General features: G+C 39.3%; 1 protein-coding gene and 1 non-coding gene across 2 annotated transcripts; one reads left to right on the forward strand and one right to left on the reverse strand.

Annotated features, from left to right (window-relative positions):
• Positions 1-8,560: 8,560 nt before the first annotated feature.
• LOC141601957 (uncharacterized) lies at positions 8,561-9,106 on the reverse strand. The gene has a single exon (XM_074422264.1). The coding sequence runs from the start codon at positions 9,104-9,106 to the stop codon at positions 8,561-8,563; it is 546 nt and encodes a 181-aa protein (XP_074278365.1).
• A 6,598-nt stretch (positions 9,107-15,704) lies between these two features.
• On the forward strand, positions 15,705-15,811 carry LOC141603802 (small nucleolar RNA R71). Its single transcript, XR_012525651.1, has one exon. It is a non-coding gene; the product is annotated as a small nucleolar RNA R71 (small nucleolar RNA).
• The last annotated feature ends 3,325 nt before the right edge of the window (positions 15,812-19,136 follow it).

Below are 19,136 nucleotides of genomic sequence, written 5' to 3' on the forward strand. Positions count from 1 at the left end.
ACACGTTGTTTGGTACCGTCATCGTGCATTAAATCACTTGACCGACCATCTCGACCAACTACACCGTCACTAAACTAAACAAAACATTCTTTACATTGCTTAAACGGTTTTCAACCGAGTTTTCCGACCTAACAACTTGTTTCACTTCCGCCGATTTCTCGTCTCAAACCTAGTATGCAAGTATGAGGGTGTAATAATCCTCTTCTTTCATGTATTTTTATCTGTTTTTATGACCTTAACATGCTAAAACATGCATAACATGGTCCAAAATACGGATCGAATGGGCCAACACCGAGTTTTGACCGGAAACAGAAGGCCCTAGTCACAACTAGGTACCTCGCGCTTCAATGAGGTGTCCAGGCAGAACTCAAACGTGTTTGAGTTCATTCCTTCCAATTTTCATTTCATTTTACAACCGGTTTTTACCGTTTCAAATCATTTTTATGCTAAATCTTTTAACCATAAAACATTTTCACCCTTGGTTCCTCATACCATGATGGTTTAATCTGTGTTTCGGTGATAATATTTGGTTAATTACATTATTAAAAGTATTTTAAAACCTTTTATTTCATTTCTTTACATTTCAAAACAAGCATATTAGTCATACATGCATAATCATCCTTGGTTCCATATACCATGTCGGTTTAAATCCGAGTACGATGACAAACATTGACTAATTACAAACAAATAAACTTAATATAATTAGTTCATAATCATTTTTCAAAACTATTCATGTCAAGCTTTCAAAACCGAACCCGACATCGAATATCGTCAATACAATCATGATTATTCAAGTCTCGATCCTCACATTAACACAAAAGCGGTCTAAACGACATTTTCAAACAAAGACGGGTTCAAACACCCCTATACAAATCGTTTTACAAATGTTTTCAACAGTCAGAAGATGTCCTTTAGACAGTCAGTTGCCTCGTGCCTAAACATGGCAACTGTTTTCCAGTTTTCAAACCAGGACAAGCCCCTTTGCATCGCCTGACGGCTAGTGCCTCAATAGGCTGCCTGATGCAGGACCTTCTTCCTTTCCAGCACTTATCTAGGATGATCTCGACTTCGGTTAACCCGAATACAGGAAGGATCAGATGACAAGCCTGCCCTTTTACTTTGTATTTGCAAAACGCTTTTCTAAGACAAATGGATCACGTTATGCACCATAAACCTAACTCGGTAAATGGATGCTTAATTTCCGTCTTGCATGCAAATCAACATTAAATCCAACTCGACATCAATTACTTGATGTCTGGATAAACAACCGACATAGAAAGCTCACATGTTAGGTTTAAACTTGTGGATAGACATTCATGCATTTCCCCGTTTTATCAACTTTTGCATTTAACCAACAAGATCGATCAGTAGAGGCCGCTACCGCGGGCGGGATTGGGTGTCCGATTAAAGGGCTTCCCAATACGTATCTTCACCTCTTACTCATAAACATTGGATAGTGGACGTCCTTATCTAGGGCGAACGAGAGTCATTCTAAAGATAGGATGCTAAGGAGGGACGACTCCTTATCTTTAGTACGTATGTCAAACACCGCTTTTTGCCTTGGTTGACCTATGTATAAAGTGGATTCGAATGGGTTCCAAGCATCCCATAAATGCTTGGTGGCGACTTCGAACATCTCTTGCATCATTTCGAGACCCTTGCCGACATGAAACCGACCGATCTAAAGCAATCCGGTCGAAAGCATTTTTACGCCACCGAGCGTGACTTTCCGACTGCTGCATGTCCACGGATTGGCTGGGCGTCACAGATGGCATGTGTCCACAATGGGATTATTTTTTAAAATTTTTCATTTTTTTTGTATTTTTCGAAATCTTCTCATATGTACAAGTATTCACAAATATAGACAAATATCTACAAGTTGATATTTCGCTCCCCACACTTGGTATTTACATCATCCTCGATGGAACGAATGTTGGGGGTGAATAAATAAACAAAAGAAACATGTTTTTATATTTTTTGAAATTTTCTTAAATAAAAGAACATTTTTTGTTTTTTTTTTAGGCCTCCTCCCCACACTTAGTATATACAAAATTCAAAGAATGAAGTGTGGGAAAGAGGCAAATTCTATTTAAAATAAAAGAACATATTTTTGGATTTTTTTTATATAGTTTGAAAAGTAAATGCATGTTTTTTGTTATTTTGAATAAGTGAAGTTCCTCCCCACACTTATTTATTTACATAGATGTGTGGAGGAAATTCGGAATTTAAAGACATATTTTTGGAAATTTTCAGTTTTCTTTTTGTTTTTATAATTTTTTGTTTTTAATTAAGGTTTAAGCTATATGAATGCAACTACATGTGACGATATATTACAAAAATTAAAGTCTAATGCAACCTATATGAATGCAAACTATATGAAGACTAATGCAAATATATCAAAAGGGTTCTAAATGCAAACTACTCATATGTACATGCTAAATTTGGATTTGAGGGAGACATAGTGATCATTTGGATTGAGTAATGGGGAGCAAGCAAACGGTTTTGAATTTTGCAAATAGGAGCGATAAAAGACACCCGATAATTCAAGGGTGCTAGGTGATAGGTGAAACCGACAAACCAAGTCAAAAAAAATAAAGGGATTACAAATCAAGGCGAAAGAGCTTATGAGAAAAGGAAGAAACAAAACTAACAAAACCAACACAACCATGACTACAAGAGAGACTAGGAGGAACCGACGTCGAAAGGCAACTAAATAGTTATCCCGCATAACACACCACCTATTGCAAGCCGGGTGATGGGTGGTTAGAAGGGTTTCGGCGGGCATCAAGGCTCCTTAACCTTAGCTCATTCAATTGGTTCAACATGTCGGATTGTACCACGGAGATATCATTGAGACGGTGTGAGTTCCGTCTACTATAAAGGAGGGAAGTCATGGCCATATTCCGAGTATCCCTAATATAACCACGACTTTCCTCAAAAAGTCTTTGGATTTCAAGAACGATCCTCCGGGTCTCCTCATTGTAGGTATGGATACTAGTACCAATGTCCCGAGCCTCTCTAGATAAATCCCTAGTCTCCCTCATCAAGACAAACATATCAACCCATTGATTTGAAGAGGGTTCTTGGAATGATTATCGACTAGGTTGTTGTGGTTGTGGTTGCGGTTGGTAATGAAACTTGACATCTTGGTTCATAGAGGTGGTAAAGTCAAAGTCGGAGAAGAAGTCAAAGGAGGCACTTTATGTGGGTTGAGAGGTGCTCGGATGTTGGTCGGTCTCCACGGGGTTAGAAGACCCCCCAACATAAAAGGTTGAGTGGTGAACTCTTCCCCTCTTGGGCTCATGAGGTTCTTGTTCATGGACCTTGGGTTGTGCTTGGTTTTCCCATCCCTCCAAGTCATCTTGGAAAACCTCGGGTTGGGGTACGACAGGAACTTGTTGTATGGGTTCCTTATCCCACGGTCCAAATAAAATAAATCCCGCATCCCCCTCATGAACTAAATTTCTCCACTTCCTATTCACATGTTCATACTCATTCTCACGGTAGGGCATTCCCCAATTCAAGGGGTTGGTAATGGTCGTGGCTAATTCATCGGGTAGCGATATGTATCGAGAATCGGTAATTGCATACATTAAATGCCCCTTAACCTCCCTTAGCCACGGTAAATGAGACTCCTCAAGCCATATCCCCCCTTCTACACTTTTATGGTTGTGCTCAATTCCTATAGAGTTAGCCAAAAATGGTGATAAGACCCCCAAAAGATATGGTCGGTTTAGGCTTAGCTATTATGCCAAGGAAATGCATGACTAGCACGGTGGTAAGGTCAACAGATTGCTCTCTTTGGAAAATGGGGTCTTGCATTAAGTGTAGGGCCAAGACACTACAATTGTGGTGTGTCTTGGCCGATGAGAAAAGTGAGGAGGCCAAAATCTTAGTGAAATACCTAAGGACAGTGTTTCTAATTTTCGCGGAACTTTCTTTTCCTCTATTAAAGTCCGTCATACGGGTTATTTGCTTCCAAAATTCACTATGGGAGTTGAAGTCATCGGAGGATTGAGCCGGTCTATACCCTCCCCAAGGACAAATTTTAAAACCAAAATGGTGTCCAGAATCCTTCAAAGTCATATGGCGCGAAACCCCTCCTAGTTGAAAAGGGAAGGGCGAGTCGCCATAGTCATTAGCGATAACCGCCTTAAAAGTAGCGAGGAATTCCGCCCCAAGGGCGGGGTAGGTGTCAACATCCGCATTAAAAAATTTTGAAATACCGATTCTACTATATAGTACCTCTACTTCCTTATTTATACCCATACGATTCATTGTTGCGCCACGTGCTCACCGAGTAGGTTCCCAATTCTTCCCCACAAATTTATTAAATGAAGCAAGTTGTTTCTTATCGCTAAAAGAAACATTATACTCATTATTGGCAAAGCGAGGTGGATTGTTTACCTTAGAACGAGATGTGAGCACTCCCAACAAAAGCACTATTTGCCTTGAAGTTGCCATTATAATCCATTCCTTAGCTTTAAATCCCCAAAAAACTGCTACACTTGAATAAATAGACCCAGACCCAAAAAACGAAGCTTCACCAACCCGGAAAAGAGCACTAATCCAAAAATTTCGAAAAACATCAAGTGGTGGAATTCAATTTATTTTAAGGGGATCTAAAACTAGAAGGTGCAAGGATTGTTATGGTAAAATTTGGGTAGGTTTTGAAGTAGAGAAGTGGTGAAAAATGAAGGTTGAAGGTTGAAGGTTGAGTTTTGTTGGTGTTTTAATGGTGTTTTGAGTTTAGAGAAGAGAGCGAGTGATAAGGTTGAAGATGGTAGGTGGAAAAGTGAATAAAAGTTAAAAGAATAAGAAGAAAATAGGGGAAAACCGGAGCATGTAGCGGAGGGAGTAAACTCCACCTGGTCGGGTACAATGTTTTAATGGTGTTTTGAGTTTAGAGAAGAGAGCGAGTGATAAGGTTGAAGATGGTAGGTGGAAAAGTGAATAAAAGTTGAAAGAATAAGAAGAAAATAGGGGAAAACCGGAGCATGTAGCGGAGGGAGTAAACTCCACCTGGTCGGGTACAATTGTACCCGACCGGGTACAACTTTCACCCGGCCTGGTACAATTGTGCCCGGTCGGGTGTCCGTGCTTTTTGGTCCATTTTTCGAATTTTGATATGTTGCCGGGGGAGTGAACTTTACCGGGTCGGATTGTAACCGGTCGGGAACCATTAGGTCCTTCAGTTGCAAAAATTATGAAATTGCAGCCTTCCATAGCAAGTCTGCTCCCTTAGTCAAAATTTAACCCCTCCAAAGCATTCCCACCTATGGTGCCGTCTTCTTCCTTTTCTTTTTGAGCCAAATAGCAATCACTCGGGACTTGATAATCCCCTCCTTAAACGACCAACTTGCCTTAAACAGTTTACCAACATTCCCTCATCGAGTCATCAAATTTTACAAAGAATTTATTGCATAGGTTGCCTCCCATGAAGCGCTTGTTTAACGTCGTTGGCTCGACAAAGTCAATTCTTATCACTCAAGTCAACAAGATACAATAGAACACATGTTTCAAGGTTCAAACCATCACAAGATAGGTCTCAACGACACTCACGTTTCTCAGTATTGGTGAGTCAGCAATGTAATGCTTAAGTCGTTGTCCGTTCACTTTGAATTTTTGGTCACCTTCGGATATTTCTATCGATCCATAAGGAAATACTTGGACAGCGGCGAAAGGACCCGACCATTTTGACTTAAGCTTACCCGAGAAGACCTTAAATCTTGAATTAAAGAGGAGGACCAAGTCCCCTACTTTGAACTCTCTTCTTAGAATGGCCTTGTCATGAAACTTCTTTGTCTTATCCTTGTACAATATAGAGCTCTCATAAGCTTCTAGTCAAAATTCTTCAAGTTCATTAAGATCAAGGAGTCGCTTCTCGCCCACATTCTTCAAGTCAAAATTAAGAAGTCGGATGGCCCAATGAGCCTTGTGCTCCATTTCTACCGGCAAATGACATGGTTTCCCATACACCAATCGGAATGGTGAAGTTCTAATTGGCGTTTTGAAGGCGGTGCGGTAGGCTGACAATGCATTATTAATCTTCATGGCCAAATCTTTCTTTGACCGGGTCACGGTCTTCTCGAGAATAGTCTTTATCTCACGGTTTGAAATTTCGGCTTGACCATTAGCTTGTGGGTGATCGGCAAGGCTCCGCCTATGTTGCACCCCATGTTTCCTTAGAAGAGCATCCAAGGTTCGCTCCCGGAAATGGGTTCCCCGTTCACTAATCAAAATTCTTGGCACTCTGAATCTAGGAAATATTATTGTATTGATGAGCTTGGTCACCGATTTTGTATCACAAGTCTTTGTAAGGATCGCTTCAACCCATTTGCTAACATAATCAACCACAACTAGTATGTATTCATTTCCATATGAGGTGGGAAATGGCCCTTGATAGTCAAATCACCACACATCAAATAGCTTCACTTCAAGAATATAATTCATACGCATTTTATGCCTCCTTGAAATATTTCCACTCCTTTGGCACTTGTCACATCCCTTCACATAGTTTACTAAACAAATTGTGCCAATAAAAACCGCATTGAAGCACTCTTGCGGTGGTTTTCCTTAAACTTCCATGCCCGCCACTTGGCATATCAAGACAATGAGATATGATGGCCTTCACCTCTTCATTTGGTATACACCTCCTTATCATCCCATCCGCACATGACTTGTAGAGACATGGCTCTTCCCAAAAGTATTGCTTGATCTCGTGGAAGAATCGTTTCTTTTTGTGAGAATCATAATCATGTGGAATGACCCGCGACACCAAGTAATTCACAAAATCCGCATACTAAGGCATTTACACAATGGCAAAAGCAAACAATTGGTCATCAATAAAGGAGTCATCAATTGGTGAAGTATCTCTCAAATTTCCATTCTCTAAACTTGACAAGTGGGCCGCCACCAAGTTCTCTGAACCCTTCTTATCTTTGATTTTAAGGTCGAATTCTTGCAACAAAAGAATCCACCTAATGAGCCTTGGTCTTGTATCATTCTTCAATAATAAATGCTTACGAGCGGCATGATCTATGTGGATAATAAATTTGGAAACCACCAAATAAGAACGGAACGTGTTTATAGCAAAGATAACCGCTAAAAGCTCCTTTTCCGTTGTGGTGTAGTTGGCTTATGCTTCATCCAATGTCTTGATTGCATAATGGATGGCATGAAGTTTGCCATCCCTTCTTTGTACTAGGACAGCTCCCACCGCTACATCACCAGCATCACACATCAAATCAAATGGCTCTCCCCAAGTTGGAGGTTGCATGATTGGAGCAGTAATGAGAGCTTCCTTCAACCTATTAAAAGCATTCAAACATTCACTAGTGAACACAAAGGGCACATCTTTACCAAGTAAAAGAGTCAAGCGTCGGGCAATCAAGGAAAAATCTTTAATAAACCTCCGTTAAAAAACGGCATGTCCTAGGAAACTCCTAATGCCCTTGACACTAGTGGGAGGGGGTAAGGTTTTAATCACTCCAATCTTGGCTTGGTTAACTTCCAAGCCCTTACATGACACAACATGTCCTAAAACTAACCCGGAGGTCACTATAAATTGATACTTCTCCCAATTTAAGACCAAGTCGGTTTCTGGACACCTATTCAAAATCTTATTTAAGCTAAGAAACCATCAAATGAGGTGCCTATGACGGATAAGTCATCCATAAACACCTCCATTATATCTTCCACATATTCCGAGAAAATGGCTAACATGCATCTTTGTAAAGTAGTTGGCGCATTGCAAAGCCAAAACGGCATACGCTTATAGGCGAAGGTGCCAAACGGACAAGTGAAGGTGGTCTTCTCTTGGTCATAAGGGTGTATGGGGATTTGGAAAAATCCCAAAAACCCATCAAGATAGCAAAAATGAGAGTGTTGGGCAAGTATTTCCAACATTTGGTCAAGGAAAGGGAGGGGAAAATGAACTTTCCTAGTTGCCTTATTAAGGCGTCTATAATCTATGCACATTCTCCGACCCATTGTAATTCTTGTAGGCATTAACTCATTCTTATCATTAGTGACCACGGTGACACCACCCTTCTTTGCACCATATGTACCGGACTCACCCATACACTATCGGAAATAGGGTAAATATTACTTGTATCATAAAGCTTCAACACCTCCTTCCTAACCACCTGTTTCATTGTGAGGTTAAGGCGGCGTTGAGGCTCTATGGAGGATGAGTCCTCATTCTCCAAACGAATGCGATGGGTGCAAAAAGAAGGGCTAATTCCCATAGTATCATCAATTGAGTACCTAGTGACATCCTTATACTTTTTCACAACATCAAGCAATTTTTGAAGTTCAATGTCATTGAGTGCACTATTAACAATAATGGGATAAGTGTCATTTGAACCAAGAAAAGCATGCTTAAGAGTAAAGGAAGGGGTTTCAACTCTACTTGAGGAGGCGTGGATCTCTCCTCTTTTTTACCGTCCTTCTTCAACTTTTCAAATTCTTTGTTGGGATCTTCCAAGATTGTTGATTCCATTGCTGATGTATATTCTCTATGCTCCTTGCAATCCTTCATCTTGCCCTGAAGAAACCCTTATAGACTACTATCCCCTTCACCTTGCTTTTGTTCCACAAAATCATCAAGGATGTCCACCATATAGCAAGCTTTTCCTTCCAAAGGCTCGTGCATAACCTTGTTCAATGAGAAATCCATCTTATCTTCACCAACTTGGAGGCAGAGTTTCCCATTTTTAACATCAATTAAGGCACCTCTCGTAGCAAGGTAAGGGCGCCCCAATATGATCGGAATGTTGACATCCTCTGGGATATGCATGACATAAAAATCATGAGGTATCACAAGCTTTCCCACTTTGAGGGAAATATCCTCCACAAGTACAATTGGATACCTTATCGACCTATCCGCTAATTGCAAGGATACTCTAGTCAGAGAGAGTTTAAAATCCTTCAATTTCTTGAAAGTCTTGAGTGACATTAGGCTAATGCTAGGTCCTAAGTCACACAAGGCTCTTTCAATGCGAATGGTCCCAATAGCACAAGGTATTGAGAAACTCCCCGGATCATCAAGCTTTTGGAGTAACTCATTCATTAGAATCACTAGTAGAAATAAGGCAATTGGCATCGGCACAGTGGCATCGGTTCTACTAATAATCGATGCCAAATGCACTTTAAGGGGATAGTGGCATCGGTTGTTACTAAATAAACCGACGGCATAATCATTTCTTAGACACTGGCATCGATTACTTAAACAACCGATGTCAATTTAGTTAGGGTTATATACATTAATCCGTATTCATTTCTTCCCCTTCCCCTCATTTATACACGATCCTTCCTTTCCCACTCCCCTTACAATTAACCACCACTACAACCGCCGCCACACACATCTCCCTTCGCCGCCTCCCCTTCCCCTTACCGACCTCCAGTACAACCATCATTTCCTTCACCATCTCATAACCCCTCGTCTCCTTTCAGTTCCTCGACCACGCACGTTGTCTCACCCCCATCTCGCCACCGTCGCTAATGTTTTCGCCACTTCCATTTTGATGCTCTGACCATGACCATGGCTACTACTGCGCTCCCAATCAGCTTGCAGGTAAAATACCAAACACTAGTTTTCCGTCCCCAAATTGGAATCCGAAATTAATTTTGTTTTTAATCTAATTTGTTTGTTGGTAGTGTTAGTCTACACTAACCCTACTAATTTGTTTTTAATCTAATTTTGTTTTTAATCTAATTTTTTTTCTTATTTTTTTTAGATTTTTGTAATTTGAAGGTGGTTTTTAATATAAGTTCTCGTAAGTTATTATCTTTTTTTTTTATTTCGATTGAACGCTTTAGTTAGTTTATGGTGTTATTCATGGGGAAATTTGGTTTATTGATTTATGAATTACGAGTTTACTACAGATGTAAAGCGGCGGATAAGGGTGATGAGTTTAGGGCTATTGAACTAGAAGCTCGAACAAGATTCAGTTTACTCGTAATTGAAGCGGGTGTTTATTTAGGATAAGTTCTAGTAAACAATTTTTTTTTTAATATTGATTGATGTAATAGTTTGCTGATACTAGTTAGCAAGTGATGCGTGTCTTTTATATGATGTTTTACATCCCATTTTCCACGCATTTCAGAGCTCATTTGCGTAGTTTAAGCTGCCATTTCCCCTATCTCCGTCTACTTTCGTGTTTTTGTACATTATTGCAGAAATGTGAAGAATCCAGCGGAAATCGAGCTAAATCCGTCCCCGAGTATCCTGCATTGCATTTGACGTGAAGTATTCGCTTAAGGAACGAGCTTGGTGCGCAATCCAAGGCCCAAAAGACAAATCCACGAGATTATGAAAGTCAAGTAGCAGCTAAAGCAGTCGATCGACCACTACCTTCAGTCGATCGACCAACTATCGGGTTCCAGAAGCTACTGTACACTGCTAGTCAGTCGATCGACCACCATGCTTAGTCGATCGACCACATCGCTGTTTCAGAAGAGAATTAAAAGATCGAGGAACTTGAAGCCCATTATGTTTAGGTTTTAGGAATTATGTTACGTATACTTTCTATATAACGTAACCTAGTTCGACAGATACAAGAATCCAGTTTTTATCAAGTTTTACATTAAGTTTTACATATAGTTCTTTAGAAATAATTAGGGTTCGAGATTATTTTCGGTATTGAATACAATTCGCTTGTCATTCGGCTTTGTTCTTTTCCTTCGCAATTCACACGGTATTCTCTGGTTTTATTCTGTTATTTTGTTTTCGTTCATAGTTATAGAATTGCTAGATCAGTTCCCAAGCCGAATTGCCATCTTTTGTTAATTGTTTATTTTACCGTTTCAAGCATGAATTCTTCTGTCTATCTTATTAGTTTTATTGTTGTTATCGCCCTTAGCATGAGTAGCTAAATAGTTCGTGCTAGGATGTAGGGGAATTGTAGTGTAGGCGTCAATATAATGAACACGGCCTGAAGCGCGTGTCAATCGATCGACTGCCATACCTGGTCGATCGACTGACCACGTGAGGTTTTATTTTCGTTTTAATTGTTTTAATTCTTTATTCGACGAATCGAGTGCACACGACTAGTTGAATGCTTAATATATGACTGACCCATTAGATCGAGAGATAGGGACAGTTATTAGATCACCAATTAAAATGACTAAACTATGCTGAGATCGAAAGATACGTAAAGTTTAGACCGTAGTCACTTTTCAGGACGAAAGTTAGTATTAGTGATATTAGGGACCTATAGCGAGATCGAAAGATGCTATTTGTTAAGAGTGGACCGAGAGGACCTCTTTATTTCCCGCCTCATGTGTTTGATTTAGACCTGTTTAGTATGCTGCCGCAGAAACTATAACGAACCGACCATCCTAGTACCTCTTTTTATACTTGATTTCATCCGTTTGCTTAGTTTACTTTATTTTATTGTTCATTAGCTATAAACCAATCCAATCAACCCCCACCTTATTGTTACCTTAGACCGAATTTAAACAACTAGAAATTACGTCTGCCTCTCTGTGGTTCGACCCGACTGCCGCTAGCTATAGTTGTAGTTGGAGATTATAAATTTATTTTTGACACCTCACGACGGGTATCAGCAAGAAGCTGAATTTGATAACTACGGCGTAGCGTGCAGTCATTTGCAATGTTCCTTTGGTTTTCCTTTTTGATAAGACCGGTGGGTGTGGGGAAAAAAATTATATTTACCTATGTGTGTTGTCAATGAAGATAAAAATTGCGGATTAAAATTGTGAAATAAAAGACGGATTGATAAATAGACCATCTAAAATTCATCTAATGTGACCATTCTGTAAAGCTGCATAATAATATGTTCGACTAACCCTTTACCTCATAATTTTTGGGAGCCCTTGAGGGACATGGCTAATGTTGTTATTTATTGTTGTTTTTGTTTTTGTTGTTGTTGTAGGGGAAGGAGTTCGTGAGTTTGAAAGTGTTGTTGAGCTAACCAAGTTATTTGGTATCTGAGCTCTACTATAAGAGGTATACTCCTTAGTTTACAGTGTGTTATATTTACCAATGAAGTGTTGTACTAATTCCCACAATGTCAAGGGAGGGCTTCAATTTGTCCTGTGATTGCTTGCTTTAGCTTGAAATTTGTCCGATAATGTCAGACTTAGTCCACTTTTATGACTCAAAAGAATGTTTCAGACTTTCAGCATAGGGCCTAGCTCTATGTGATCATCCATATCTTCTGAAGAGGATTGAAACACGAGGACTATTCAGGTAACCGTGGTGTAACCTAATTTTCTTCCTTTTTTCTTATGGCTTTCTAGTAGTGAGTCAGCCCGACCGTCTTATAGTTGACGCCATTTGCTTAGGTAGGATACAACTCTTCACGTGTTATATGCCTAGGAAACTGTTATTCTGCTAATCCTTCACAATTCCGTCTACAGAGTTTTTCAAATTGAGCAATGTCTTATTCTGGATTATGAAGACATGCTTGTCTTCCTCGTTTAATTTTGTTCTTAATTGTTTGATCTCAAATATAGACACTCTGATAAAAGTTTTTTTTTCTTTTATTAATTTTTTTTTAATTGTTAAAACAAGCCACACTTACAAGGGAGAAATAGTAAAAATCTTACGAACTACTTCTCTGTCTTTTATATTAGAAACTACTCTATACTATCTAAGATGCACATATAAGTTTTCAGTTGCAGGAGGTCGATTTAGAAACTTCTTAATCTCAATTATTTTATTTAATTTTATGTGTAGTCTACATAGGATGTTGGCTGTTATTTATCCATGCTTTGGATTGGTTCATTGGCTAGATCCAGCGGGAGTAAAAAATGAACCTCGTGAATTTGCTCAAAAGATAATCAACAAGTATGTTACATGTTTGACTTATATCTCAGTATTGCTTGAAAATCCATGAATAGCATTATAGTTAAGTGGAAGTATAATATTTTTAACAATCTTCAATCTTTTAAATATTTTAGAGTTTGCTTTGTGTTCTATAATTAGGCCCTTGAATATGTTGGGGTTTAATAATGCAGGAAACTAGGAATCGTTGTCGTGTTTATGAGAAGATTGGATCCGTCTGTGTCTTCTATTCAATTTAATCTCAAACATCGCACTGGCGACTATTATTTTCCTATTGTGAGATATTTTATTCTTTTTTTAATCTCGGGTGTTTAGTTTTTAGTCTCATTGTGTTAATAATCAGATAAATCGGGCTTTCTATGTTAAATTAATTTCTAGCATGGTTTTTGGGGGAAAATTAGGGTTTCCTGGAATTGGTCCGATGCTCGCATCATTGGAATTGCTCTTCATTTTATTGATTTGATTTTAATTGATACTTTAGTTTAAGTACTTGTAAATTGATAGGTAGACTATTACTTGTCCGGGTGAACTCATCATGTTTATGGCACTGTAGTGAAACTTTCAGCTAGTCTGGTCTAGGATGCAAAAATCAATGTCTTTGTACTGTACTTTTAGTGGCTATGCATCATTCTATGCTAGGACGGATGAAGTGGGCAGTTTAAGTTTGTTGTTCTCTTCATGCGAATTGGTTAGAAATCTAAGTGAGTGTGGCCTAGACTTTGGATGTGAGGCCAGCAAAAGCTCATTTATTTGTGCGTATCCTTTGAGTAGTATCCTTTGAGTAGTATTTAATCTATAACTTGTTTCAAGTAGTTGTAGTTTATTTCTCTTTCTAAATTGTAGTTTAGTTAATCATTATATTGTTCTTGTTTACGGTGTGCAGGTTCAACAATTACACCCGAAGAGATGAACGAGCTTCGGGAGCTTTGGTCTCTATCTTGTAACAAAAATATATAATGTAGTGAACGGTTGTTTTTGATACTTGAATAGTTATGGGTTTTTATGTATATGATTGTGTTTCTGGATATAATAATTTTGTTGAATGGTTGTATTGGAACTGCAGGTTATAAAATTTGGATTGCTCAATTTATATAGAGATGCTGCCAAAATTTCCATAGCTTTTATGAAAATAAAATACAGACTGTATAATTTATTATTCCGGGCAAAAAAAAACAATTGGCATGATTGACATCGGTTGCTATGGTACAACCGATGCCAAATGATAAAATTGGCATCGGTTTCGTATGTACAACCGATACAAATATATGTAAACTGCCATCGGTTTATAACCGATGCCAATTGAGAAATGTAAATTGGCATCGGTTGGAACCGATGCCAATAGAAGAATAACCGATGCCAATATGCGTAAATTGGCATCGATTGTGAACCGATGCCAATTGAAAAAAAGGTCATTTACATCGCCTCGATTGGCATCAGTTGCGAACCGATGCCAATCACTGTTTAAAACTGATGCCAATGGCCTTAATTGTACTAGTGAATGACACTACATTCTTTAGACAAATTCACCGTTGTTGAGGCATCCAAGGAATTTTTGTTGAAAATCAACTCCTTCTAGAATAACTTTCCATAAGTTGGAATTTCTTTGATATCATCAATGAAAGGAATTATGATGCTCATTCCCTTCATCAGATCATATCCATGAATTTCCCATATTTTTATTCAAGCTTTGCCCTTGCCAACCGTTGAGAAAATGGGATTGGTGGCACATATGATTTCACAATTTGTTGCTTAGGTTCTTCAATCACTTTGGTAGGTTCATCAATCACCATGGTAGTCTCCACAACAACTTCCACAAGATCATCTTCAACCTCTTTTGGTGGCCAAACTAGAATCCCCGGTTGACTACTTTTTCTCTTCTTCAACGGTGCACGACCCTCCAACTCTCTACCACTCCTCAAGTGTATAGCATTGATGGTATTTGGATTCTCCTCGGTCTTTCCCAGAAATCTCCCATTTGCGCTTTGCAATTGGCTAACTTGAGAGGTCAATTGTGAAATTTGGTTATCCGTTATCCTTTGATATGCTTACACTTGACTCCTCAATTGGTTAATTGAGGATGTGGTCTCTTCTTGCTTTTGATTTGAGCTAGTGATTAATTTATTTTGGTTGATCGTCAATTACTTCATCACGAGCTCCAAATTGGACTTTGGTTGTGCTTGTTGTTGGAGAGGTTGTTTGTTTTGTTGAAATGTTGGTTGGGTGGTTTGTTTGAAGGGTTGGGTGATTGGTTGGTTAAGTGATTTAAATTGTGGTCTTGGTTAAAAGCTTCTCCATTGAAATCCGGGTGGTCCTTGGTTAAAATTTTGATTTTGCTTTTGGGCTTGGAGATTAGGTGTAAATTGTGATTTTTGTTAGAAGGTGGGTTTTGGACATTTTGTGATCCATAAGAGAAGTTTGGGTGGGATCTCATTCCGGGTTGATATTGATTGTTGTTGAAAGCTTGCCTAGCCGGACTTCATTCCCAAACACCATTCACTTGCTCCATGCAATTTGCCTCTCCCACCATCAAGGGGCATTTATTGGTGTACACCCTTGATCTCCACAAAACTCACAACTATACACTTGGCACCTACTTAATGAAGAATTGTTGGGTGTGTTTCTAGAATTCAACAAGGCCACTTGTTGCTTTAGTTCTTTAATCAAATCCTTGACTTCCAAATTTTTTGCCAATTCGACACTTGTCTTCCCTTTTCTCTTGTGTCGATCATTGTTCCAATGAAAATTCCTAGATGTCATTTCTTTAATCAATTCCTTAGCCGTTTTATGATCAATCTTATCAAGTGCTCCCTTGCCCGAACCGGAGTCTAAATTCATCTTTATTTCATTGTTCAACCCCTCATAAAAGTTGTTCATGAGCTCATCATCCCAACTTCCATGATGAGGACATAATCTTTAAAGTGCTTTATACCTCTCCCATGCTTCATAGAGAGTCTCATCTTCAAGTTGAGTGAACCCTTGGAGTTCACTTTTGATCTTGGCGGTTCTTTGAGGCGGGAAGTACTTGTTCAAGAAAGCTTTTGAGACATCATTCCACGTCCTTAGAGAATCTGGGGCATAAATCTTGTGTCATTCCTTGGCACTTCCCCTCAAGGAGTAAGGGAATAGCCTAAGGCGAATAGCATCATCCGAAACACCGTTGGCATTGTACATCTCACAACTATCCAAGAAGTAATTTATATGTTCGTTGGGGTTTCGGTTGAACCTCCTCCAATTTGATTCCCTTGGACTAATTGTATTAACGTAACCTTCACCTCAAAGTTGTTAGATTGAATTGGTGGCTTGACAATACGTAGGTTTACTATTGTCTTAGGAGCCAAATTGTCTTTCATAGGAACCGCGGCCATAATTTCTTCTTCGGGAATTCCAAAAGGATTCTCAAAGATCTCTTGATTATCCGGCTCTTCTAAAACAACTTCCACTACTAAAGGTTCTTCAACAATTGGTGCTTCTATCAAACCCCTTCTTCGTAATGCGTTAAGTCTCCTAGTGGTGCCTTCAATTTCGAGATCAATCTCGAGTGGTGGACCTCTTTGGTTCCTCCTAACCATGTAAAGAAGAACCTACAACACTCAAAAAAAGGATTAGTAACCAAAAAGGACCTAGTCTAAACTAGAATAAAACGATTAATATCTAGGCTTTGCCCCCCGGCAACGGCGCCAAAAACTTGATGATTCAAAGACTTGCCTTACAAGTGAACGAGTTCGTTGCACTACTTAAGGGTCGAATTCCACAGGGAGCATGGGAGAATACTAATTTTTTTAAGTCTTTTGTTTAGCTAAGTCAAATAGAATTGAAAGGTTGATATTCTAATAATCTAGGCTAAGTGGGAAGTAATTAAATTAACTAAAGGAAATTCTAAACAAGAAAAAAAGCTAGAAGATTTACGGTTTTAATCAATAGGTAAAAGGTCTAGGGCGCGATTAAGTCACTAACAATCCATAATCAACATGTTAATTCCGTCGATTCATCGTCTAGGAGTAGCTTGGTGGGGGAAAACGCTTCTAATTCGCTTAATAACTTCCTCCCGGACTCATATTAAAACACTAGTGACATCAACTCAACTCCTTCCTAGGCCCATGACTCGATTTCCCCCAACTAAAGGTTTACGCTTTGCTAGAACGGGCCCATTCTCGCCCCCCTTTTGCAATGGTCAAGGGTTACAGCACACGATAAATTCCCGGGTTTTCTAACCCTTTTCTCAAAGGTGAAAGTCAGCCTGGTTCCCCAAAGGCACCCTCTCAAGGTTCTCCCTCCCGGGTTCAACCTATATTGGCAAGGAATGTAAAAGGGTAGTCAACTAGACACCTAACCAATTCTCATTGGTGGACAAGGGTACCCAACCAACCAAACTCCCAATTAAAACATGAACAAGTAAATTCCAATGGAAACCCCACTAATCTCTCCCTTGACAACAAATTTAGGTTGAATCAAGCATGTTAATTACTTATGTCGGACCTAACCGCACCCTGGTGACGAGACTACTCACTATTCATGTTTGTTGTAGCAAGACAATTGATAAAGGTAGGTGTTTTGACAATAAACATTATGATAATTTGATTTCTACAATTAAACATGCAATTGACTATGGGAAATAAGAAAGTTGACAAATTAAACTAAGAATAAGGTGAATTAATGCAAAAAGGAACAAACTTTCACTACTACAAAGGAGCACTTGGGCCACGGCTAAATTCGTAGCGCAAGTGCTTAATTTCCGTGGCTAAATTATTTTGCCACGGGAATACCCTCCGTCACGCAAGTGGCTGTGGCAAAGAGATAGCCTCGGGAAAAACAAGAACGTGGCTATTATTGAATTTTTAGCCACAGATTCTCTCGTGGCTAATAACTCCCGTGGCCAAAAAAATTTGCCATGGCCAAAAAATAATTCCCGTGGTACGATCATTTAAGATCATTTTATTAGCAACTTACTTATTTAATTTGATATGCTATGTCTTTATATGCGATACGATCATTTAAGATTATTATTCAAGATTATAAAGTTTTAATTAAAAAAGTAAAATAAATTCACGACTTTAATAAACAAAATTATATATTAAAAAAAATTTCTAAAATTATTAATGTTTTAAAAAACCTCCAAAACATAATTGTGATTTAGTTTGTAAAAAATCAAAAAATTTAGATAATAAACTTTTCTTTGCCTACGTAAATGTTTGGGCCAAAAATCACACGATAAGGAAAAGCCCACTTAATAAATAAACGGGTCTAATGGGACGAAAGGGGGTCCACGGTTGGAATAAGTACAGAGTAGGGGAATGGGCCGGCATGCACGCAGGAGAAGACTAGAGCCCATCGAAGGAGGCGTCTGGAATTACGAAAGGGGGAGTCAGGGAGAAGTTAGGGAGACGTCATGGAGATCAGGGAGAATTGAGGGAGACGACCAAACATGGAAAGAGTTATTATGAAAGTTATATTCCCTTTCCATAATCAAGGTAGGACATGCCAAGGGTTCTTACCCTATCAATAGCCGAGGAAGCAATCAACAAGAGGACATTCATACACACATCCGCATTCTCATCAAGATATCAACTCAAACGCATCCACACGCATACATTCATCCGAGACCTCATCAACACGATATCTCGTGTTAGCAAGACTAACATTACGATACAATTGTAATCTTCCTCCCATTAAAGCATAGTACGATATTTGGCAGGGTACCGTCCCTTCCGCGGTTGTTCCCACATTGGGTTTTCCACGTCACCAAACCTTACGTGTCAATTTACGTTACATACTTTATTTCCTTATTTAAATACCGTCATACAAAGAAACAATCGAATATCCGACGAGTAAGACCACATTGACCCGAATCAATCAATTCGGTACAAAATACCTAAACAGTTTGGCGCCCACTGTGGGTATTGTGGCCGTCAATCGTTGATACTCAAAATACACAATGGATAAGCAAGCATCGGACGCCTTGTCAGGGAGCAGACAACCGTCGCCACCACGCACTTCTACTCAAAGTCCAGCATCAACAGTGGCAACACAGGCTCCCAAACATACTTTGAGAACAACACCAACAGCAAAAACCTCTCTACCACCTAAGACTCCTGTTGTCACAACCCAAGCCAGATCAGATAAGGGAGCAGCAAGCTCAGGCCTAACCCCGCCACCTAGTCCCACGCAAATCTTGCTCACTGGCGTGGAGAACCTTCAGAAAGCCATGGAAAACATGAGAGAAGACTAGAAGAAAGCAGAAGCTAAAGCAAGAAAGGGGGACAGAGAGCTCTGGGTGCAGATAGACTTCCTGAAATAGCAGTCTGCCGTCCCGGCGAGCAGGGCA

The sequence above is a fragment of the Silene latifolia genome, chromosome 9 (assembly GCF_048544455.1).
Source record: "Silene latifolia isolate original U9 population chromosome 9, ASM4854445v1, whole genome shotgun sequence".
Lineage (NCBI taxonomy): Eukaryota > Viridiplantae > Streptophyta > Magnoliopsida > Caryophyllales > Caryophyllaceae > Silene > Silene latifolia.

Excerpts from the sequence above, each read along its gene's own strand:
- LOC141601957 (XM_074422264.1), bottom strand. The coding sequence starts at position 9,106 with ATGCCAATTGCCTTATTTCTACTAGTGATTCTAATGAATGAGTTACTC.